The sequence below is a fragment of the Haliaeetus albicilla genome, chromosome 6 (genome assembly GCF_947461875.1).
Source record: "Haliaeetus albicilla chromosome 6, bHalAlb1.1, whole genome shotgun sequence".
In the NCBI taxonomy this organism is placed as follows: Eukaryota; Metazoa; Chordata; class Aves; order Accipitriformes; family Accipitridae; genus Haliaeetus; species Haliaeetus albicilla.
In genome coordinates, this window is record NC_091488.1 from 38,914,848 (window position 1) to 38,940,208 (window position 25,361).

General features: G+C 41.0%; 1 protein-coding gene across 5 annotated transcripts in view; it reads left to right on the top strand.

Moving 5' to 3' along the window:
- Nucleotides 1-18,196, top strand: part of IMPG2 (interphotoreceptor matrix proteoglycan 2) — a 61,922-nt gene extending 43,726 nt beyond the window's left edge. For 3 of the 5 annotated variants that reach the window (XM_069785607.1, XM_069785605.1, XM_069785608.1), the window contains 10 exons: nucleotides 1,587-1,831; nucleotides 2,450-2,532; nucleotides 6,335-6,659; nucleotides 7,120-8,861; nucleotides 9,751-9,970; nucleotides 11,177-11,387; nucleotides 13,542-13,730; nucleotides 13,918-14,116; nucleotides 15,019-15,098; nucleotides 15,988-18,196. In XM_069785607.1, the coding sequence (XP_069641708.1) occupies nucleotides 1,587-1,831; nucleotides 2,450-2,532; nucleotides 6,335-6,659; nucleotides 7,120-8,861; nucleotides 9,751-9,970; nucleotides 11,177-11,387; nucleotides 13,542-13,730; nucleotides 13,918-14,116; nucleotides 15,019-15,098; nucleotides 15,988-16,000 (3,307 nt within the window). In that variant the 3' untranslated portion in view covers nucleotides 16,001-18,196. The remainder of the gene's footprint in view (nucleotides 1-1,586; nucleotides 1,832-2,449; nucleotides 2,533-6,334; nucleotides 6,660-7,119; nucleotides 8,862-9,750; nucleotides 9,971-11,176; nucleotides 11,388-13,541; nucleotides 13,731-13,917; nucleotides 14,117-15,018; nucleotides 15,099-15,987) is intronic. The other 2 variants (XM_069785606.1, XR_011325102.1) reach the window with 2 other exon arrangements.
- Nucleotides 18,197-25,361: the final 7,165 nt, after the last annotated feature.

Below are 25,361 nucleotides of genomic sequence, written 5' to 3' on the forward strand. Positions count from 1 at the left end.
AAGGTGAGAGGTGCTGTACATCTTAGCAGTAGCTTTATAAACATTCCTTAGTGGAAGATGGGATCAGTCTGGACTTGTTTTTCGCCAGACATATGCAGGTTAAGCATCCAAAATTTTCCTCCTTTAGTATTTTAGGAATTTCACAAGACAGAAAATGAACTGCAGTCTTTAACTTACTAGATGTTTCTTCTTGTATTTCTCAGCAAAGACATAACCAGTTTCCACAGTTTTACAGAGAATGAGCATTTTAATTTTAGAATAAAGGTTAGAAAACACAAATCTCTTCACCAACAGTACTGACTTAAAGCCGTCCTCTACTGCTCTGCACTTCTGTAGGCTAAGACACATGCAACTGTTCACAAAGGCTATGTTGCAAGCACCAGGTGTTTTAGCCCCTTCCAGACAGATGATGGTGTCGTTGTTATTAGTTAGGAAATTATTAACTGCAACTGACAGCACAGTTGTATTAAATCTAAATGTTCCTTTTGAGGAGCATACTGTATTCCATCTTTGCTGTGCCTTTCCACTACTGCTGTCTTTTTATTTCCTCTGCTGAGAGTCAGTGCCCATGGTGAGCCTATGGTGGGCTCATTTCAATGATAGAGCCAGCAGCAAAACTCCAGCAGGCTCCTGGTTTTAGTCAGTGTGTTTGCTGATTGTGTCTCTGGCGCTGGAGCTTTAGAGACTTCTCTGAACAGAGGCATTACTTTAGCAATCCAGTCCAGCTCTGTGGAATGAGGAAAACCTGTCTTTGGAGCACATTTTTCTAACACTTCATAGATTACTTCACTTTCTTGCTGTGCCCTGTGTACAGCCAAAATATGTTGTATTTTCTAAAGCTCCCTTGTGCTTATGCCCAGTGTATGGTAAATCTGATTGCTGCCTACACTGTCATGTGGGAAAGGACATGCAGACGCATTCAGGAAGAGTAAATTAAGAAAATGGAGGAGAGTTAATATGAAAAAAGCTAAGCTGTGCATAGATACAAAACTTAGTTAAAGAATAAATGATCAAATGAGTCTAGAAAAATGTTCCCAATTGTAAGCTGTATTAAATACCATTTTATTGCTATTAAAGACATTCTTTCAAGCAGATTGATACCACACAGTGACAGTGATCAGGGCTCCCTCTTGCTACTGTAGATTGCTACTATATACAGCCTATTTTTCCTGGCTGTTTTCATACCTCAAAGCCGTTCCCATCATTGGCATGATCTTAAAATCATCACTCACACCACTGCATGTTGGTGGGCCCATTAATAATGCAGGCGGAAAGCCAATGTTTTGGTCTGCTTGTGGTCTGTCTACCATTCACTACTAGAAATACAGGGCTGGGACCAGACCAGATGCCAGGTTCTGGTAGCCTGTTCCTTCTGAACTTTGCAGTGGTGGAGAGCACAGGCAGGCAGACATAAGTGTGAAAAGAATTAAATTGTTTTTATTTAGAACCCTTTAAAGCAATACATTTTTGTATTAAAAAAGGGTATTGACACAGGTACTTGGGAAAAAAAAAATCATAGTGTTTGCTATACGTTGGAAAACCTTGCATCTCTCATTTGTGTTCTCTTTCTCTTTGTACAACTGAAGTGGGGTGGAAGTTCACTATGCTGTTACGTTTGATGGAAAACCCATCAGCAATGCCACCTGGGACGTGATTAACCTCCATTCCAACAAGGTGGAGGACAACTCCTTTATGGACATAGAGGATTATCCAACAGTTGTGTACTCCATCAGTGATTTCCGAGATTATATTGCTGAAATCCTCCAGAAAAATGCCTTGCTTGAAAACACTTCCTTGTCTTTAGACCCTAACTCTCTCCAGTTTACTAATGGTGGGTATTAATGATGACGAATCAGTGGGCCACACGTGAAGTTTTATAAAATAAATCTCAGATGAGTGAATTATTCAGCTGCCCTCTGAATAATGAAAAAGAAACAACAAAACCAACTGTGTTGTAGCTTACTTTTATCTTAACCAGGCCAACTCATTAGCAGTAGTATCCTATTCTTAATCCATTAGATTAGCCTTTTCTTTTTCTTTGACACCAAGGTTTGTGGTAAGCAATTTCAGTCATACTTCCAAAAATTAACAGGAATTAAGGGGAAATGTGGCTCACATGATGCATGTTACACCAAGATGACCTTCAGCTTAGTAGCCCTGTGTTGGCCTTGAGCAGCACAAAGGAAATACCTGGTTTATTGTTGGATACTCAGCGATCCTACTAGAGGTGGTGGAGGAGTGCTGTCCACCCCTCTGTTCTCATCTTTCCTCTGTACTTCCTGTCAGTGATCTGGGGGCATTTCCAGAAACAAAATCTCTCTGGCAAACTTTCTGAAAAGATTTTACTCACAAATCTGGGATGAGGGAGGGTTTTTCAGTCAGTCATCCAAAACAACTTCCTCGCACTGTTACTACAGCCTTTCGATCCCAAGTATTTATATTTCCACAGTGAAAGAAATACTGCACCCTACACCCGAAGACCCATCTTGGATTACTGAGTACCCAGTCGTGCTGGACCGCCCAGAGTTCGATGTGAGTATGGTTCTGAGCGGTGGCCTTTGGGCACATTTGAACAACTTAACTCAGCAAGGCGGAATTGCAGCCAGCACCCAGAGCTTCTCTATCCTGTTGTTCATGCAGAATAAGCAGTAATGAAGGCACACCTTATACTGGAGTAAAACCTCTGGTGAAATCTCTCATCTGGTAATTTGGTATCTGTTGCACAACAGTTTTCTGTGATCATCTTTTATTACACGGCAGTACTGTGTTCTTGGCTATGCAGGCAGGCTTTGCTTCTTAGGCTTCCTCTTCTGTTTTTTCATCATGTTTAGACTGTATATTGCTCTAAAGACAGGACTGTTCCCACAATACTGCCTTTCTTTGGAAAGCGAGAAATAAACATAAGCACTAAAGCTGGCTGCTAGAAGAGATAAAAAGAGTAAGTTTCATGTGCTCCTTTTGTTACTGTATTGCTTTCACTGAAAGTTCTCAGTTCAGTTTTAAAATGTCTATCCCCTTAATGCTAGCAAAGGAGACACAAAAAAATGATAGGCACTGGTTTCTTTTTTGTCCTCTTGAAATTGTAACCACCTCCTGTGATTACCTCTGGAACAACCCAGGACATAGACTGAGGTTCCCCATTGGACAGGAGACTTGGTATCCCTGACCGTGTCTGTACAATGCGAAGGGGCTTTAAGCGGAGATACCAAGTTAGGTGCCAGAGACACTGAGGTCAAGTCAATGAGCTTTGCCAACAGCTAGAACTTCTGAATGGTGGAGCATTGTCTGGGCTTAAGGATTTATCTAGTAGGTTTCTGCTCTGCGCTTTGTTGTGTAACACAGATGTGCCTTCCAAGAAGAAATGAGCTCAGTTCGTGCCACAAAATCCAGGTCCACCCATGCTTGCTGGTACGTTTTCACTAAGTTCATTATGAGATAATGTTGTGAACACAGACGCATTTAATTTCCGGCCAACTTCTGAAATCTTTATGGAGGCAAAATTTGTAGTCACTTCACAGAACCCAAATATTCTTGTTAGACTGGTCACAGGTATAATATCCTTAATTTCATGCCAGTTTTGCCTGAGTTTTAAAAACTCATCATTGATGTCTAAAATGCAAATTCATATGGATTTGCCATAAATGGCTTAAACATGGTGTGGATAAACATGAATTTAAGTTAACTTTCAGGAAAGGGCTTTCTCTTCACTAGAGCTATCTAACTAGATTAAAATGTTGCAGATGTTTATTTTAGTAAGACAAAGAATTCTGCCATCTTTACATTCTATCTGTGGATACTCTGACAGATGTGCAGGCAAGAAGATATTACAGTAGAGGTAGCTTTGCATTAATAAATTTTAAACCAGTTTTAGGGAATAGTATGTACAAGAATAACTTCTGGAAGTTACGTTTTTCTAATCATGGACTATGAATAATAATGTCATCTATGTCTTCAGTCAAAAACTCTAATTATGTAAAAGATATTGAGTATATCCAAAAAACAGCTGTGTACAATCTGCAATACACAGATAATTTGGAAAGTAACTTCAGATAAAATAAAATCATAAACGTGCTTAAACAGTAAACAAGGCTGAAACGATTAGTCAGTTACTTCCACAGATGTCAAACCTTTATGGTTCAAATAGATACTGTTAAGTAGAACTGTTACCTATGAAAAAGAATTTTGCTATTATTTTTCTTAGCTGCTTTGAGAATAAGTTGGATTTGTATTATCATACATACTCATGACATAATGTGGGACTATCATGACTTCACCATTTAATAGCTAGCAGATGGTACCAACTAATCATTAATTCTTTGAGTTTTACAGCTCTCTTAAAAGTGAAGAAAAGATCAAGTGTAGTTTTTGAAATCGGTATTTTCTTGTTATTTCTGTTGAGTTGTAACAGGTAGAATGCTCTGGCTTGCTGAATACAATGCCTTTCTGGCAGCAGAAAATGGAAAATCAGGGAGGGGGTTCTGTGTTTGCAGTCATCTGTCATATTTGTAATCCTTTCAAAAGACATTAGCGAAAACCAGAACTTGCCAATATGATATTAAACTTGTTAATATAATGTATTGCACTGTAACAAGAATCTTTGAATAATGCTAGTTGTCATAGGAACATCTATCCACATTCAAATAAATGATGAAGTGCAATCCCTGGCAACTAAATGCTCACATAAAAAAGTATTGAGAAGCTATTGCTGGTAGTCCTTATTCGTTCTTTATGGAATCTGTATGTGTAATTTGTTTCTAATCTTGCACAGTAACTTTTTTACAGCTTTATTTATAGTGGTCAATTTTGCCAAAAAAGATAATTGCTGGAGCACATGTCTATGTGGTATATATACTTTTCAACTGATTGTTACCGTATAAATTAAAAAATGTGAGGAGACTGTGGTGGCATAACTGGCTATAAAAATGTACTCAATACAGGTAGACAAATAATTTAATAAAAATACCTTAACTGGCTTGTTTCCAAAGTGTTCAAATGCAGTCTGAATGAAGTTCAAAATTTAATTCACCCATGTGTCAACCAGGAGTAAAATTCAAATTGAAAAGTATCTGGACTCTTCCTGTTATTCGTGCTGGTCAAGTAAAAGAAAGAGATTAGATAGGAATGGTGAGCTACAGAAATGGTTAAAATGGTTTTGAACTGTAACACGTATTACAGAAACCCATGTCCACTGCTTGCCTAACTTTACTAGTTACCATCAGCAACTGGTTAGTTCTTAGTAGACTGCTGCTGCTTCAAATTGTCTGGCAGTTTTTCATACCCCAAGGGGGTTTTCTTTTGTCCATATCAGAGTATTGCACAGCATTGGTATGCAGGCAGGTATCCATATGAAGCACTAATTTTGAGTTTTAGGCAGTCAGCTTGTTTTTGTAGCCTTGACCAAATAACTTAAATTTCTTCATTGGGTTTTTCCCAATATAGTTACCTCATGAGACACTGTGGTAGTAGATTAATATTCAGAGATGAAATGTGCTAAGTAGTCTAACTGTAAACCAAATAATGATTGCAGTATGGAGTAGTAAGTAAATGGTGTGCAAATTGGAGATTTAAAAACAAATTATTTTTTCACATTTCCAACAATTCACAAATTCATTGTCCATACTTTTTGTTGTTCATCGTTACTGCTGATAGATGGGGTTTTTTCTGCACAGGCATCTTGGCTTTGAGACTAAAGTTACTCAGTTCTCAATGCTGCTCTTCACGGTCTTTGTTGCCCTCCTGGGTTCTCATTCTCAAATACTAAAAGACAGCAATAAATGACGACAGGGAATGCATACATTCAAGTCCAGTTTCTAAACTGTTTTATGTATCATAGTAACTATAATATTATAATGACTGTAGTGATTATGTATGAATAATAGCTGTTAACACTTCTTCATGCTTTAGGAAGGCAGGCAGTACTATGCGCATTTATCTTTGATTTAATTAGAGATGGACAGATCCACTTTTTCAGTAAAGAAAAGGAAAGGAGATGGGGTGGGTATAGATGGTAAATCTCGTAATACCATAAGTGAAGCTGCACTCCAAACAATCTGAATGGCTTCTTTCCCTTTTTAGTGGACGTGACTGGACACGAAATGTATGTCACAACGATGTGCATTTTACATGTACACGGCACATGATTAGCAAAGGGTATATATTTGCTAGTCCTCCCAGTTTGGCCCCTCCTGCTGCTGTGCGTTACTTTCTCACAGAGGCAGTAGTACCAGATTTTGCTGTCGGCTGCTGTTAACACCCTCTATGCGTTCAGCCCAACGCAGACAGCCAATGGTTCCCCTGTAATAGTGGAAATATTAATAGTGGGTTTATGTTCCAGGACAGCACCTTTTTAGCTGAACGGCCTTCAGCAGATGAATCAACTGTCAGCAATACCTTGCCCTTTGATTTCGCCAAACCAGATTCCACTTCAGATAGTGAACAGTCCAATGACAATGAAATCCGGCCAAGACCAGAAAATCTGGACTCTGAGGCCAGTTTGGCACCTGAAGCTCCGCTCTCCTCAGAGGCTGACGTCACTTCTTTGCCTGATGGGCTGAATTTAGAGGATGGGAATCGGACTCCTCATTTGGTCACTGGACCAGTGTTAGGGCGTGATTCTGTGGACTCTCTGGAATGGCTTTCAGCCCCCAGTTCTTTAGATGGTAAGTTAATGCCATTGACTGAAGTTAAATTTGGATGCCAGTGTCTCGTGATACTCACCCAAGGTATAGTTCACCAAAATGACTTTTCAGAAAGGTCTAAAAAATTGGATATCTTTCTCTGATAGTTTTTACCTTTCCTGTGTGCATGTATCCAAAATCAATATGCTAAGGGTAAATGTTTGTAACAGCTAATAATGCCTGTTTATCCCTTCAGGAAATGGCATGCACATGATACTTGTTTAATTGCACAGAAGTATTTTTGCATGTCTTGACTTGGCCCCCAGAATATCTGAATGAAAAGTGGGATTGGTCAACAGGGGTCCTTCTGACTTCAGCATACAAAGGCCAGGATATATCACGGGAAACATGCTGAATACAGCTCTACAGACAATAAAACGAATGTAATTTGACACTTTTTATCATGAACAACAACTAACTGGAAATTTATTTTTATTTTTAGTGTTTGAAGATACTGGACTATCTGAAGACCTTTTGCCTTCAAGTCCTCCTCACCTCGTGCCTGAAGAACCTCCACCTACAGATGATTATGCAGTTCCTCTGCTTTCCGCACCAACAGTGGCCTCTTCATCAGTCACAGAGACTGATGTTAAAGAAACAATATCTGCTGAGAAGGAAGAAGTAACTCAAGGTCATCCTGCAGGCAGTAGCAATGCAGACTCTGTGTTGCATGAGTCTGTGGAAGAAATTCCTTTTCCCTTAGAAGTACACCCTGTGGAAGATGAAACTGATATATATCTTGGAGATAGAGTTATATATGATGATGGGTCTGGTTCAGCTTTTGATGGTTCAGGAAAAGAAACGGAATCAAGTAATTGGCCTTGGGAAGAGGCAACACTGGAACCAGTTTTCTACCCTGGTCCCGATAGCTGGCTTGATGATGACAATGAGTCTTTGTTAATCAGAACTGAGGATATTCCTGAAGGCATGATTTTAGACTATATTCTTAACTCTGGGAATAAATTAGATGATGATCCTTCCGAAGATGAGAATGAAGGTATGGCCAATATAAAAGAAGATTTTCTCGATGAGTCTGAAATATTTGTCTTTCCAGAGACTACAACTAAGCAGGTACCTCTGTTACAGACAGAAGAGCCATCATCTGTGGAACAATCTACACAGACAGAAACGTTGGGCATGTATGATTCCTCTTTTGTTAAACCATCCTTGGTTTTGGAGCCTTCAGTGGACCACTCCTTTGTGGACATGCCAACTGGAGAGGCCCCTGTCTCACCAAACAATACAGGTCTGTCTGTGGAAGATAGTCTCACATCTACAGGGACTGTCAGTATGGAGCAACCTATAGAGTCCAGTATAGGTCAGAACATCATTTCTGAAGCAGTTGAACACCAAAATGAAGACAGGACAATGGTGGAAGAACTATTCACAGTGGAGCAGTCAAATGTAACCGAAGCTGCTACAATAGGCCACTTGGACGCAAGCTCTTCAGAAACTATTCTGACTGCACATCCTTCCATGGTAAACACTGATGGTTCCACAGAAGAGCAGCAAACCCTAGGTTCATCACTGGCAGGCCAAGACACTACCGAATCAGCTGCGAAGAAACCAGCTGATGTGTGGCCTAGTGACACAGCACTAGAAAACTCATTAGATCAGGCAGTGCAATCAGCAATGCCAACTGCCACTCAAGTTTCAACTGTAGTTCCTTCTGTAATAGATCAGACCACTGTTCCAGAAGGCTTCACCGGACAGGGTGGTACAGACCATGACACACATGTTTCCATGAGCTTCAGCACCGTTATGAACTCTTACCTAACGGTGAGTGTAACAAGCGCTGTTGAGCTTCCGTCCCATCTCCCTCCTGTGGGATCCACGGCATCCTCGTCTGTGGTTACCTCAACGAAGCTGGGAGATGAAACAACGAGGGTCCCGGATGTTTCAGTGGACCTGGATCATGTGAGCACTGTCCACTTTTCTCCTGAGCTGACTGAGGGAGGAAGGAGCATGACTGAAAGTCACTTGGAGCTAACAACTCATGTCCAGTCCACAGAGATGGCCAGTGTAGCTTGGGCCACACATGAAACTCACAATAGTACTCCTGTCTCATCACGAGCTCTAGTTGTGTTTTTCAGTCTTCGGGTTACTAACATGATGTTTTCAGAGGACCTGTTTAATAAAAACTCCCCTGAATACAAAGCGCTGGAGCAGCGATTCTTGGAACTGGTAAGTATCACTTCTATGCTAAATGTCCATTACCAGACAGACAAAAATTGTTGCAAAATAATAGTTTGTCGGCTCTCTTTTGTAGACAGCAACTCAAGACTGGTGTTTACAGATATTATTTGTATCCCTCCTTTGGAAAATTCTGTCTGGAAATGGGGGTCGGGGGGAGGTGTGTGTTGTTTGTCTTTTATTCAGTCAGTAGTCTCTCTAAAGCGTAACTTTTTAGCGCTATGGGCCAGATGCTCTGCTGGTGTCAATAAATGTGGCAGTGTAGCTGAAGTCACTACGACGTTCCACTTACTTGCTTCCATTGTGCTCTGTATTTAGCCTGTAGGGAGAGAGAAGTAAATAAATGGAGGCTGTGACGAGGTAACTTTTCCTATGTAAGAGGTAGTTCAGGGAACTAAGCTGTTCCTAAACTGACTGATGGCTAGCAAAGCCTGACAGGAGTTATATAGCAACAATTGCCAAATTTTAACTGAGAAATTCCCCTCTCCTGACTGAAATGAACATTTTGTTGTGGGAGAGGAAGGGAGCAAAGGAGAGAGAGGGAAGGGGGACATGCTTGAAGGAAATATACCCTGTGAAATGGCAAGTATGCCTGGTGCTTAGATCAAGGGAGACCACCATATATGTCCCAAGAACCATGCTTCTGAATCGTAGACTTTGGAAACTGTCTGCTAATTGGTATACTCTGAAGAACTGCCTGAGGTACTAGAGCTCCTGGCAGGCTGCCAGCACAGGCCTCAATAGGGTAAAGTTTTAATGCCCTTGTTGTGGGATTTGGATAAAATAATTCAGACTCCCACTGTCTGATGCAGTAACAGTGCAACTGGCTTGACTAGAGATTCAAAGATTCAGCTTTACTGTCACATCCTCTGTGTTGCAGCTGGTGCCCTACCTTCAGTCAAATCTGACAGGCTTCCAGAATCTGGAAATCCTGAACTTCAGAAATGGCAGCATCGTGGTGAACAGTCGAATGAAATTTGCCAAACCTGTGCCTCGGAACGTCACCAACGCTGTGTACATGATCCTGGAAGACTTCTGCAACACTGCGTATCACACCATGAACCTGGCCATCGATAAATACTCCCTGGATGTGGAATCAGGTAAGGATGGCAGGGAAATGCAGGTTGGAGCAAGGGATTTAGAGCAACTTCTGCTTTAAAAACTTACTAAGGATCCCAGCGGCTCAGAGACTGCCCGCTGCTTTTCACAGGCTGGGCTTTAGGAAGACAGTCTTTCACAGAGTTCAAACAAATAAAAATCTGTTGAAGGACTAAAGAGATGACAATCAAAGTGGGACCCAGACTGAGCAAACTATATAGGGCCCATACAGAAATATGGGGACAAACTTGGCTCATGTAATACTCTATATAATGCCAGTGCACTTTCATGGGGGAGTGAGGGGAAGGCTGGTCAGTGAGACCAGTGGTGCCCATCTCTCTTGTGCTTAGTTTCATGTGTGGTTTGAACTTACTTCATGTGGTTATTCCCACAGGTGGTAGCCAGTTTAGCTGCCAGGTGGGCATCTGCACAGGTAACAGCTACTGCCTCACTCTAGTGGTAAGGTCATGGTTGTGCTGAAAAGTCACAGGCCCTCTTAGTTCACTCCTCTGATACAGGGAGAAAGTTTTTTCCCTGCCCAAGTTAGCCAGTAGTTTACCACAGAAGCAACTCGGAAGTATTTCCTGTTTCATAACAGTGCTGACTTGTTGCCAAATGGTAGCTGTTCTTCTGAGGTAGCTCTCCTATAAAGGTGGTCTAATTAGCACGACAGATCTTCTGATATTGATCATTTAACTGTATGCCAGCCCTCTTAAGCTTGATACAAGTGAGAGATTTCAATGCTACAAGCTTGTGTTCCTCGCAGACAAAGGCAAATCACCTCAGAGGAGGTGGTGAGTACCAAAGTCCCCTTGCCCTTCCCTGTAGGCTGCCTAGATTTTCCATAACAAGAAATACTGGAGATAGCTGTGTTTTACTCATTTGCAAAATATAGTTCCAGCAGACAGAAGAACATCTGAGGCACTGCATGTTCCAGTAAGAAAAAGAACACTTTATACTTGCTTTTTCGATTGGCTTTTTGGGTGGTCTTAGCCACACCACTGACATGCACTGTGCAGACAGAGGAACACTTCTAGCACTTGTTCACCTTAGCAGAACCTTTTGTTACTCAGGAAAGATGCATGCTGGATTTTTGTGGATTATTTTAACTAAGAGGCCATTGGCGAAAATGGCAGCAGCCAGCCAGTGCTTTGCCTCGGTTAGGGCTCTCCTCTATCATTAATATTTTCTGCTCTGTGTATTCTCAGGTGAACAAGCTGATCCCTGCAAGTTCCAGGCCTGCAATGAGTTCTCCGAATGCTTAGTAAATCGCTGGAGTGGGGAAGCTGAGTGCGTCTGCAATCCTGGCTACCTAAGCATCGACGGGCTGCCATGCAATAGCATTTGTGATCTGCAACCAAACTTCTGCCTGAACGACGGGAAGTGCGACATAAGCCCTGGGCAAGGGGCCATCTGTAGGTAGGTCATCCTGCTGTTCGAAGTATGTGCTTCCTGTATGAGGACTCCTTATTGTCTCCTCTGTTGTAGCATTCTCCAAGATGATGTGTAACAAGTGAGATGATCATGATTATCATTCACATTATGCTGCTGAGTGGAGGTGCCAATATTAACATTTGTTTTCCTATGTATATATCAGAAATGAGACAGTAACAAATTTCTTCAACAGAACAGAAACATCAGAAAATAAAACTAACTAGGAAAATGGTAGTAATGGAACATACTCAGTTGTTCAAATCACCTCCACTGACCTTTGGGGACAGAATTTATCTCCAGAGGTTTTCTCAAGTACAAAAGTGTTAGATAATGTCATAAAGCGTATGAGAGTTAATTCCATCACAAAAAATTTTATCTGAAAGGCATATTCATACAGCATAAATAGATTAAAAATAGTGCTCTTGGTTAAGAAAAGGTTATAAAAGTAAATCATTTGCCATGTGGTGCATCAGAAGATCAAGGCACAGACTCCCTGGTTCAAATTCTTGCTTTTAGGAAGATACAGATGCATTTGAACAGCATCTCTGTATTTTACAGATAATGGAAAAGACTTAGTACAAGATATAGACAAATCAATGCTCCCTCTGACATTGCACTTACTTAGATTTTTGCTTTTCAAGCAAAGTAACACTCTGTTTTTAAAAACAAAATATACCTATTAACAAAAGGTAGGAGACTTATTGCAAAAAAGAATATGACTACTAGTAATGGTTATTTATATTACTTCAGGTGATTTTTTTTTTTTTAAAAAGAGCTTACCTAGAATGTCTCTAAAGTTTATCTTAGAGTCCTAGCAGTTAACAGGAGAAATAAAAATGTTTTCAAAGCTACAAAATGGATACTATCACAGATGTAGTATAAATTCTATCATATTTATATAATAGTGTTAATTAGAAACAGGTAAGTATCTGAACTCAAGCATGCTCTGGCCAGTATTTATTGAGAACTTTTTGAAAAATTTAAGTATTGCTTACTACTTTCAGAAACTATTTCAGGTACCTATGTTAGAAGACATAATTTACTGGTGTTTCTTATTAATAAGTTTTTTGCTTTGAGTGGTCATAATGCTTTACAATTCCTTGAGGTTTTCTAGTAAGAACTCCCAAACACACATAATGTATTATATTATTTTTACTGGTATATTTAAAGTCAGCATTAGCATTAAAGTTCTCATGTTCAAAACCACAGCAAGGCAGAAATACTGAGTGCGGTTTTGGGCAACTGTTCCGAAGATACAATCTTGGACACACACTTCTTTCTAGTCTTTTATTTTATATATTTATTTAACTAATCATTGTGTTTAAAATAAACACTGTGTTCGTTTAACACACCTTTGTTTGTATTTACCTTTCAATATGATTAAGACAACTGCTTTCTACCTTTGCAGTGTTTAATAAATATGTCATGTGCAAGGTTCAATCAAGGCATAACTTTTTACTTAGTCTAAACACCTTCCAGTTTTAACATGTCACAGGATGCTCTAAATTGCAAAAACCACAGGCTTTTCCTATCACAAATGCATTATCCTTTTATTATTTCACCTGTCTTCACTCAAATCAGTAATTGGGGTTGTTCAGCCTAGAGAAGAGAAGGCTCCAGGGAGACTTTACTGCGGCCTTTCAATACTTAAAGAGGGCTCATAAGAAAGATGGGGACAGATTTTTTTAGCAGGGCCTGTTGCGACAGGACAAGGGGTAATGGTTTTAAACTAAAAGGGAGTAGATTCAGACTAGATATAAGGAAGAGGGTTTTTTACACCGAGGGTGACGAAACACTGGAACAGGTTGCCAGAGAGGTGGTAGATGCCCCATCCCTGGAAACACTCAAGGACAGGTTGGACGGGGCTCTGAGCAACCTGGTCTAGTTGAAGATGTCCCTGCTCATGGCTGGGGGGGTGGACTAGATGACCTTTAAAGGTCCCTTCCAACCCAAACTATTCTATGATTCTATACTGAAGTGGCTGTTCACAGTAATTATAAAAGAAAGTAGGTGCTTGAACATGCAAAGGTATTTATTGAGGTGACTTAACTGAGGGCACATCATAACAGGAAGTTAAATACATTTACATTAGCCAAAGCTTTTGCTGGTGTTTAATTTCCCTGTGTTTCCTTGTTGCAGGTGTCGTGTGGGAGAAAACTGGTGGTACAGAGGGGAGCACTGTGAAGAATATGTGTCTGAGCCACTGGTTGTGGGTATTGCAATTGCTTCTGTGGCAGGATTCCTTCTTGTGGCATCTGCTGTCATCTTCTTCTTGGCCAGGACCCTTCGAGACCAGTACACAAAGAGTGAAACTGAGGACTCACAGGGGTAAGTGACACTATCTAATATTTTAAAACACACCTGCTACAATAAGGATAATTCTGTCATAAGTCTTCTGTCACACAGTTGACAAGCAACAGGATGTACAGGCACCTCCAAATGCCAGGCTTCCTAAATCTATCTGCTGCCCTACCAGGTTGCAGAGAGGCTCACAGTTTGTTTATTGCTCCCCCAGGCAGGGTGACAGCCTCTCGTCCATTGAGAACGCAGTTAAATACAACCCCATGTATGAAAGTGATACGACTGGCTACAGCCATTATTACCGGAGATACCCTCAGCTAACATCCTACAGTTCTACCAGTGCAGAGACATCCACAGACTACAGCAGTGAAGAGATCAGGCACATTTATGAAAACAGTGAGCTTACTAAGGAGGTAAATGACCTTGCTTTCATAGTGGCATGGAAAAGATCATGTAAACAATAAGCTTATTCCACACTTTTAACCTGAGAGGTGGGCCCAATCTTCCCCCAGTGTCTGTGCTTTAGATAAACAAGTTGCAACTATGGCTGCTGCAACTATTTAAGAGAAGAGAGAAAGGATTTCTCTTCCTGCTTGCTATTAGGTACAGCAAAAGGAATGAGTGTGTTCTGACCTGTAATGAATTTCAAGTGATAAAGGAGCTGACTACTTATGTAACTTCACCTGAGTTGGGGAGGTTTGCTGTATTGCTCGACACAGCCTTTAGCTTTTAATGCCAACTACCTTATGTAAGAGTAGTTATACAGTGAAAACCTGGCACATCCTGGCCTTTTTACAGTGGTTTGTTTTTTTGTTTTGTTTTTAAAAAGTGTAGGTCCTTCTATAATCTGCAAGTTAGATCACACCCTTCTCCTTTCTTCCTGTATATCCAGCATCTAGGGTTTACTCCAGAAGGCTAAAGAGAAGGGGTTTACATCCAGGAACTAACCACAGATCCTTAAGCAACTGAGAGAGGTGTGAATCAGGCCTGTACCTGGGCTTGTAAGCAAAGTATCTATGAGAAAGAAATGGTTTTGTTAAAGCCTGTTGAAATGCCACACTCTGTCCAAACCCTGGTTTTGATTTAAAAGTAAAGTATTACTGGATTCCAGTGAAGTGCTTCACTTAAAAAAAAAAAAAAAAAAAAAAAAAAAAAAAAAAAAAAAAAGGCATAAAGAAGAATTTTGGTATTGGACTTCCCAATTTCAAGCTCTACTCCTTGAAATAGCAAAGCATAGAAGCTTTATTTTCCAAAAACCAGAAATAACTTTTTTCAGTAGTATTCTAATTTCTATTATGTGTTTCTTGTATTCTAGGAAATTCAGGACCGAATTCGAATTATAGAGCTCTACGCTAAAGACCGTCAGTTTGCAGAGTTTGTTAGGCAGCATCAAATGTGAGTGAAATGTCTTGTCTGGATAACTAACTCCTCTGACGTTTTCTCATGTGGCCTTTACTACATTACTGTATTTTTCATGTAAGGGTCTAGAAATGCTGGGACACTAGAAGTTAAGATTTCAACATTATTTCTGAAGCGGTTCGACCCTTTTCAAGTAATTAAAATAATCAGTGTCAAAAGTAGATAGCCCCAGAAGGTATGTTAACAGCAGTGACGAGGAATCCCAAAATTAACAGGTGTTGGAGAAGCACTGACATCAAATTTAGGTCCTTGAAAGCACAGATAGAACCTTCTTAACTCTTTTAGTGCAGTTACTATTGCCTAGTGCTCTATCTAAAATAGAAATTTTAAAAGCATGTTTATCTGGAGTTCTCAAGACTTGGCAACTAACCAAAAACCAACAGATCGCTAGTACAATCCTGTCTGGTATGGTGGGCACCTACCATAATAGAAAGCTTACAATTCCAAACAATTAACCAAGCTGAGCTGTGTGCTTTGATGAAAGCTAACCATGAAAAAGGCCATCAAGGAATTAATTATTAGCATACACACTCTTATGAACTGTACTCTCACTGTAGCAAGCAGCAAATTACAGCTAGCTGGGTTAGTTTGAAAGTTACTGTAGTACAGTTGCTTGGGATCCTATTAAAAATAGCTACAGTAGCAAAAAGCTTGCGTTCCAAGATGATCAACAATATTTTTTTTTTAATTGAAAAGAACAGCAGTTCACATTTTTCCATGTCAGTTGTTCATTTTTTCATCTTGAAAAGGATCAGCATGTAAATTTTCCACAGCTGGAAACTAGTAAGGGCTGCCTCATATAAGCCTTGAATCCAGTGTTTGAAAGAGCCTAACTTAATCATTGCTTCTCTGTTTTTCATTTCAGGAAGCTGCTTTAAGAAAAAAAGAAATCAGTAGAAAGCATTGGGAGATAAAGACTACCTTGTTGCCACAGCAATGGGCTCCGATGTAACTGCAAAGTTACTTATAGTCTTAACATTGCATGGATGGACACAGATGTTTTCTAAATGAACAGCTAAAATGTACAGATGTCTGTTTATCTCAATTACTTCTGGCTTTTCTGTGTAAAGTGACATTTTTAAGAGGTGATCAGAAGTGGCAGAGGTTATGAAAGTTCATTTTTCTTTAACTCCGAAAGGAACAGTGAAAGTTTGTATACCAAGGCAAAAAAAATCTCCTCAGGTAAGAGAAGATAAATGCACAACCAAAATAAAACGCACGTTCAAACTCCCTGTCTGGCATTTATCCCCTCACTGGAGGCTACTGTAGCAATTTCACAGGTATAAAAGTACTAGTGGAAAGAAATATTTGGTTTGCACGCAAATGATTTGTAGGGGAGAACTAATATGCTAGAATTGTGTTAGCGTTATTTTAAAGCATTCCCATTATAAACACAAACATAACCTCACTGGAAAAATTGTTCTTTTGTACAGATGCATGCTGTACATTTTGTCACCGGGCATTAGCAAAACAGAACATAGCGCTAAGCCTGCAGGCCTCCTAAAGGCTCTCCCAACAATAAGCATCACCCCTGGCTGCCAGTGAGGCAGTACCGTGCAGTGCTTTTAAAGCCAGGAGGGTTGGTTCTCCAGCTGTTCCTGGCAGAGACACACAAGCTGGGGCGCAGAAGGGCTGCTACCATACAGATGTTCTGTGAAGCTGAAGTGACTAACATTGACCTTTTTTGTATGTAGACAATTTGTTTGGTATTTTATAAGTTAATAAGCATTATTTATTTGTTGTGTATTTCCCTACCAACTTTTTTCACAATGGATTTAATTGTTGAAATAGAAAGATGAATAGTTCAATGATGAAATACTACCATGGCATTTGTGCCCACCCTTTTTAAAAATGTATTTAGTGATTACTCAATGTCGAATTCAGCCCACTAATATTTGTATTTTCATTGCTGAACTGGGCAATAGCCTGCCATGAGCTCTGTTTCAAAATCAGGCTGTGGTACTTAAGTGCATGCATATTTGGTAAACAGGGAAGGGAAAAAATGAGATTATTCTTGGCTTAGCGGAAGTCAGTGTAGAATTCCTTAAACAGAAGTTGTCAGCCTGAAGCATTTTAAAATAGCTGAATTGAGATGGGGACCTCTGAGGTACAGAAACGGAGTTTTATCTCAAGTTACAAAGAGAGTTCTGACTACACGTTAAAGTGTGTTGGGCCTCTGTTCAGTTACCCAATGTCTCTTGTTTAAGGCATTAACATGGCTGTCAGGGTTTCGGCATTAATAGTCTCACATCAGCTTCTGCTACCACACAAGGCCAAGTTATTTGCTATTTCTACAAAGGCTGTAGTTCTCGGCCCACATGTGCCAACAGCCACTGAATACTTTTTAGAGTTAAGTGATAGCGAGAATTACTTACTTGTCTATAGGCAACTTTGCTAAACAAGTGAATATTTCAATGCAATTCTTCTATGTGTTCTGGAGCACCTCACTGGATTGCTTGTGCAGCATTTTCTTGCCTTGCGTGGCAGGGAATGGGTATCAGAGCCACACACCTGTCAAAGAAATGCTTACATAAACCACTGTAAGCCTGAATAATGCAAGACAGCAGGAAGTAACATGGTGCTGCTGAATACTGTTGGAACCAGATGTTATGAGACAGAGACCCCACTGTGCTGGGTGACCCAAGGGCGCTCAGAGCAGCTGAGAGCTGCTCCAGTGTTTCTGAGGCACAGCCCACCCCCTTTTGCCCCTGCAGCAGCATGGCTGAGCCATCCAGTTACACCAGGGCTTTGTCATCATGGTAACTGTATGACATACGTAGAGAAGTACAGGGCTCAGGGTAGGCATCAACCTGTGACTGGTTTCTGTGCAGCTGGGCTGCCAGCCCTGGCAGCTTCGGTGCTGCTCCTGCTAAGCACAGCAGTGGCTGGCATCAGGCACATTTTAAAGGTATTCTAGTATTTGCTGTGCACAAGCTGAGGCGAGTCTCAGTTATACTGAGTATGAGGTATTTCAGTGTATATACAGTGACTCTTTTCTTTGTGTGTGTGTGTATAATACATATGAACATAATGGTATCTTATTTTCACTACAATAAAAAATTATTTCCAAAGTATTTTTTCTATAAAATTAATGTAAAGACTATGAGATTGATATGAAGAGAGAAGGTATCTTAGCCATGCTGATTTGTGCATGTAGGATCAGAAAGTTTGGGTTTTTTTAAACAGAGTTGGTTAAGCTGTTACACTCCTTTGCTAACAAAAGTGCCACATGTAGTTCATTATCGCTTGCAAAGCTGTATTCTGAAAATTCATGCTGGAAAGCACAGAATTGAGTGCTTTGCTTTCAATTAAGCTCTTTGCCCATTTTGAAGATGTTTCGGCTCTTATCAAAGAGGCAAAACGTTGTTTCTTAGGTGATCTCAAAGTCTTAAAAACAAACAACCCCCCCTTCAAACCTCTTTGTCTAAACTGCTTCATGATGCATCTTACAATACGCAAGAAGGACTTAATGAACTTACCTTCTTTGCCTTGGATTGGGAAGGTATCAAAGAACTCTAAAAATTCTTATTTAAAAAAACCCACCCCAAACCAAACCAGCTCTGTATACAAATTGACCAGTACTTGTTAGCTGTTAACATGCAGTTTTTCACTTACTAAAAGTTAAAATGCAGGTTTGAATGACTTGGCTTAATTCAGGAACATGGACAAAAGCAGTTATTGTTTACTGAACCCTGACAGGTCTATCAGCTGCTGTGGCCCCCTTCAAGGCTTGAAATGCAGCCAAAACTGAGGCCCTGTACGACACTGCCTGCTGCCCCTTTAACAGAGGATCTCAACATACAGCAACCCATGTTGGAGCACAGTGCCATGTACCACAAAAACCACTGGGTCTAAGCTCTGACTGTTCTATCTCTGGGGTCTGTCAAGGCCTTCCCTCTTACACCTCAAGGCACTAGTACACACAGTGGTAGAATTCCACCATGGCTGGAAAGTCAGAGCTGCATGACTGACAGCATTTCAGGAACTGTGTGCTTGCCTTTTATTTGGTAGCTTTTTAGAAAAGGACAGAGCCTTGCCCAGCAAAAAGATACTCAGTTACTCCCTATCTTTTAGCTATTCTATTAAGGTCCAGTCTGTGGGCTTCATGTACTGCTGGGTAACAATTTGGTCCCAGAAAACAGATTTCTTCAGGTCCTTGGAGATAGCTGAAACTACGATTTTCTCCTATCTCCTCCAAAACAAGGAAGCATGGATAAAGTTTAGATTTTAAGAACTTACAGATTAATTGCTAAAATGGAAAAAGCACTTAACAATCAAGACTTTCACTCACTTTCCTCATCAGACCTGCTGGAATCGGTCCTTGTTGTGAAAGGCTGCAAAAGGAGCATGAAAGGCCTCTGAGCACTCTTCCGCATGGAGTCTGTGGACAGCAGGCATGCTAAGGTGCTAGTGCTCCAGCACAGGGAGTCATCTCATCCTGTTAAAACACAAAGCAAAAATACTCAACACCACCAATTTCTCTGCCTATCTGTAAGCACTGTAGGACAGACACAGACTGACTTTGTACAGCATAGGAAATGTGACGGGGCATTGTTACTATTTAAAGCACACAGGAATTTCATGGCACTTTGTTTACTTGAAGTGTACTTCAACGCCAGCAGCATTTCTGTCTTACCTTTCCACTACTCGATCCAGTTTGGGAACAGATGCTTTATGTTCTACATAACATCCATCCATTTGCTTTGGTTTCTCAACTGAAAAAAAAAAAAAAAAAATCCAAAGCTACTTCTGGGCCTGGAAAGGAAATTTTTTCATTTGTCAGTCCAAGCAGGAAAGTTTTGTTTTTGCCACATTCAACACCAGTTGGCTCTCCTACTCCAGATAATTAATGACCCCCAGGAATTTTAGTTGAGTTCCTGTCCTCTTGGACTCTTGCCCATGCTGCTTCTCACTCTCCTTGCTGGGTCACCCACTGCACTTAGTGGGAAACGCACAGCAGCCAGCTCTGCTTGGAGGATGACAGCTTGCCTGAGGTGCTACAGCTGTCCAGAAGGAGCCAGCTGAACACCACCTCAAAACCTGTGTTTTTAGTTTTCCTGTGTTTCTAATTCAACACAAAACCAGATTTCGACTCTTATCTGTTTCAGGATGAAAAATACCCTCAGTACTGGAATTTTGTGGGACACGTGCAGATTTATTATTTTTTGAAAATCAATTCTACCATTAGCACATCTAAGGACTATGTTTCTGTATTAAATATATAAGTTAGAGTAAACTACACTTAAAGCCTGACCTTTTATAAGGGGACCTCGCCTCACTTATACAACCAAAACAACAAAAAATACTGTCTGTCTTGAATCATTGGAGGTTGAAATGTTATTCAAAAGTCTCATATTAAACACAAATCAGAGTTAGTGTTAAGGGGAGTTGCGATTGCATCTCCACGGCTGATTACCAGATGGGGAAACTATGCTTTTCTGGAAAGGCTGACGTAGCCTGAACAGAAATGAAAGCAGGAACAATAATGGATACGGCCATACATCAAAACTTTATGCAATAATGCAGGCATGTGCCTGAATAAAAGAGAGCAAGGGAAGAGGCAGACTCTCAGCGGTGAGCATACAAGCAATCCCAAGAGTGAAAGACCTCCATCTACTCACAGGAGACAGCTACAAGGAAGTTCACTCAGCTCCACCTAAAGAGACTACAGTGATTACACGATCTCTTCTTCCAGAAAGGGAGGGGGATGCAAAGCACTTCTAGCAGCAGAGCAGGGCTCGAGTCTCCTAGCATGACCTACAGGTAACTGCTGGCTGCGGTTCACTGTTCACAGTTCCAGCCTTCTGCTCAGTAAGGGAGTGGCTGTTGTTCCCGTCTCTATTTTCAGATGGGAAGATCAGAGGGGTTTGATACACAAAAATGCTCTATACAGTTCTCCAGTAAACCAGAGACTGCAGCACAGCTTTTTTTTCTTTTATCTTTTTCTTTTGTTATTTATTTAAAGTTTTGATTAAAAAAACCAAACCAACCGAAACAACCACCACCACCAAAATAATAAAAAACCCCCAACCTTCCCACACTTACTTTTTTAGGGTTTGCTTTCTACCTGCTCCCCTCAGGCATGGATGGAAACCCACAGCCTTGGTGGGAAGGCAGTGTGGTTCTACAGAGCACCTCCATAAGGAGTTGTCACTTTACCCTTCTCCCCACCACACCAGCATTTATAATGTCAGCTCATGCATACCTGCTTTAAAAACATGAAACCAGCCAACCCACCCCACACTGAAATATCCTCCCAAGGCTTGCAGTGAACACGACTGGGAGCCTCATACAGGCAGAGACTGACCTTTCAAGAGAGTCAAATCTTTTGCATTATGCATATAGCTCCTGATGGGACACGTCATGACTAATGCAACAACGAATACACCAAGATAACAGACAGCAGAATCAGTGGGTAGATGACTTAAGAGTAAGGCTGACGGTAAGTGTCTCAGCACCCCACATAACTCCACTGACATTTTTTCAAAGGGCAAAACACATAAGAGCTTTGCACTTACCTGCTGTGAGAAAAAGGAAATGGAAGCTGCTGGTAAGGCATTCGAAACAGAGAACCAGTCAATGGTTTGCAGGCAGCACAAACCAGTCTCCAGAAAGGGATCATTTGGGCTGGAAAGAAGGAAGAAACTTATGTTAGGAGCAACAAAGTAAATGAACAGGTTATTATTTTTAGGTTTTTTTCTATATAAGGAAGAAGAGAAACATCCCATAATCACTATTATTTGATATATGTTCGAGTCAATAAACTGCTCCTGGCTAAGTATTCTTAATATTGCTTTGCAGAGAGGAAGGCAGAACTCTGACCATTTTGCCCAGTCAGGCCCTCTGCAACCTGCCACTGCCACATCCAGAGATAAGCAGGGAGGAAGGATTAAGTACAGCATATGTATCTAGCAAAGGACCTTCACTGGAAAATTTTACTTCTGAAATATTAGCGAGGGATGTGCATGACTGAGTATAGCTGAGGTTCTGCAGCTTCACTGCTCAGCACCTATGTGAAAACTGTCTTGCATCAAGTACCTTCAGCTGTCTGTGAACAAACTTGCAAACCATCAACTGTTCCTCTCCAGATGGAGCATTGCACAGTGTCCCACGTCATGATATAAAAACCCGATTATCTGTGCTGACCAGTATGTTCCATAAACATATAACAAAACTTCCCACTGTTTAATTATTTGTGTGCAAAAAGCAGATCATTTTATAACATGAAAAACTTGAGCTGGCAGATCATGGGGAAAAAAACACATGAAAACCCAGCAAAAATAGGAGTGCTATTCAGCCCTGTAATATATAAAACCAAAGATATGAATTCTTCAACCTTCGTGTGAATCTCTCATGAACATTTTTAAAACCAGCTCTGGTTAACTAAGCTTCTTTATGTACAATGTCAAAATGGTCATGCCCAGTCCCCATTCTGCTCTGGGAAATGGGAAATCTCAAATCTAGCAAAGATTGGTCAGCAAACAGAGGATGCGTTCAGGGACCAAATTTGAAAACCAAAAGTATTTATCCAGTTTCAAATGTCAGACCATGCAAAAACCCACATGCAATTCATTTTGAAAAACAGACCTGGTACAGCAAAATACAATTATTTTTTGATGGTATTTTCTAAGACCATCAGCAGTCTCACACCAAGCGGAGTTACCTGATCATTTCAGGACTTCTGCTCATCTACACTGTGCTTGCCTCAAAACGCTGCTACTTTGAGCTTTCTTCCCTCTAGTTAGTGGAAATATTATCAAAGGGCTTCAGCTTGGAAGGGCCTAATTAGAACTTCGTTCCAATTAAAGAAGCATTCAAGCCAGACCACTAGCAACAGCAATACTAACTGCTCTACATCTGTTTCAGTTGGATAACCACTTCTGAATGGTTTTGGGGGTGGGAAGAAGGAGCAAAAGAAGAGGAGAAAAATGGACAAAAGACAAAGCTTGGCTACAGTCTGGGTCAGCAACAACAAGTCAGAAACAAAGTCTAAGTGAAACTGTAGCAACGGAAAGCAAGCAGTCCTGTCCACTTCTGGTTTTAAAGGCTCTTACTAAGGGCAGGACAAAGGACAGAGGCATTTTCACAACTGGAGTGAAAGGAGCAGAATTCCTTGAGCTTTGGATGAAGCCTGGAGGGACATTTCCACTGTGGGACATGAGACACTCGAGGAAATACTTATTTCAACTTTGTGTCTGTTTGGTATGTGCACTGAAACATCTGCTCTGTTTTTCCACACACAGAGCATGGTAAAACCGGAGTTAAAAATGTAACCTCTGAAATGAACTATGAAATGAACTAGAGCCAAGGCAAAGAATACCTTCAAACTGCGGGAGGAAGGGCTGAGGGGAAGAGCACTCGAGTTTCTTAGTGCCAAAACTCACAGTTTCAAATCTCTCTACCTTTACACATTTTTTCCACGAACATATAAAGAAAAAGCAAACAGTTTCAGTTCTTTCCAAAACATCGGCTGTCCTTCCTTAACATCCTAAATGAACTTTTCTATTTTTATTATCCCTCATCCATAATTACTGTCAGACACCTACCCCCAAACTCCAATCCTGCTTGCCACTATGACAAAACTTTTATCCGTAGCAGCTTCCAGATACCACTCCGACTCTGAACTTCCTTTATTCAGAGGCTGAGAACAGAATGTCCTATCAATCCAGTCATGTCTTTATTTTCAATCTTTATGTAATAAAACATTGCAAGAGCTTCTTCCAAAGCAGGTGTAGTGGTTTTTGTTCTGTTTTGTTTTGAAAACCAAAATGCAGCAGCGGATCTCACTAAGATACAGGATTGTTTTATTGGTAACTATTTAAGATGCCAGATGTATAAAGCCCTCCTCTCATTCATTCCAATTCAAGGGCACGGCTGACCCTCTGCACCTCCATACCTGTTGATGTGGGCCAGAGATATTATACTTTCTCCACTTTTTATGGTACCAAAAGGTGACCAAATAGCCATGTCCGGAGTCTCATTCTCCATCCCAAGAAGCAAGAAGAGATATATCAGCCTACTTTAGTTATAAGGTTTTTAGATGACTCCAAATTACTAAATCTCATTTGCAGCTGCCTTCAGAATACCATACAGACATACGTGGTTCTCCTGAGCATCAGCAAGAAAGCCAAAAGCAATGACAGCCTGCCAAGCAACTGTCAGCTTAGCAAAGCCGCCTTGTAACATGCAGACCACAAACAGTCAACATCATACTAAAAGGGAAGACTATTAGCTTAGCTTGGATTCAGGCCAATGGTCTACAGATAAAGATCCTGTGCAGGGCAGCACAGACTGAAGGTCAATGTACACTAATTTGCCTTCTTGGGTAAGCTATTCTACATGGACTATGAGGCCACTCAGGCTGCTTCCAGCACGGAGCTAGTCTGTGCATGGCAAAGCTGGCTCCAGGCCTGTAGCAGGGGAGCACAGAGGACACCACCAGTGATGGCTTGATCAGTGCTGATCCACTGCCTTGATCCAGCAGCACAGCTCTGGAAAACCAGGCAGGCGGCAGCAACTGCTGGAGCAGCTGGCAAATCCTGGCCTGGAAAGGATCATCCCACAGGGGCAGCCAGCATCCCCCTCTTTATTACAGCCACATTAACAGCTGGTGTCCTCTCAGCAAGACCCCTACCCATGCCTTCCCGTGAGTAGGGAGGCCAAGCCTACTTCCCCAGTGACTATAGGGCAGTTCAGTTTGGCTGAGAAATGGCACGCTAGCTTTGGTGCGTGCTACATATTTGTGGGTGTTTGCTCCTGGCATACTCACAGCACTGTGCTGGTTCTCCAAACAGGGCAGGCTGGAAGGGTGCTGGGCATTGCTCACTGCCAGGGATGGTAACACTGAAACAGCAGCTGCAAAACTGACATTTTCCAGTGTCTCCTGAGCAGACAGAACCACAAAGACAAAAGTGTTCTCTGGTTTCAGGGTCTGAGGACAGCTCTCCTCATAGCTTACTATAGAAACTGGTTCCATGACTGACTGCTCTGCAGAAGACATTAACGACTGGTACAGTCTTTGCTTCTTAAAGGAAGACTGAATAAATGCAGTCGTATTCAAAGTGTCAGCATAAGCTTTGACATTTTTCTTGCTTTGAAATTATTTCTTTAAGTCATGCTGGAATGCTTATCACTTTTAATAAGCAACTTGTCAACAGATATTGGCACATTTCTGAAAAATCTGCTGCAAGGTGTTTCTGAAGATTAAAAGCTTCTGGTTCTGTTTCTTTATACATAAAT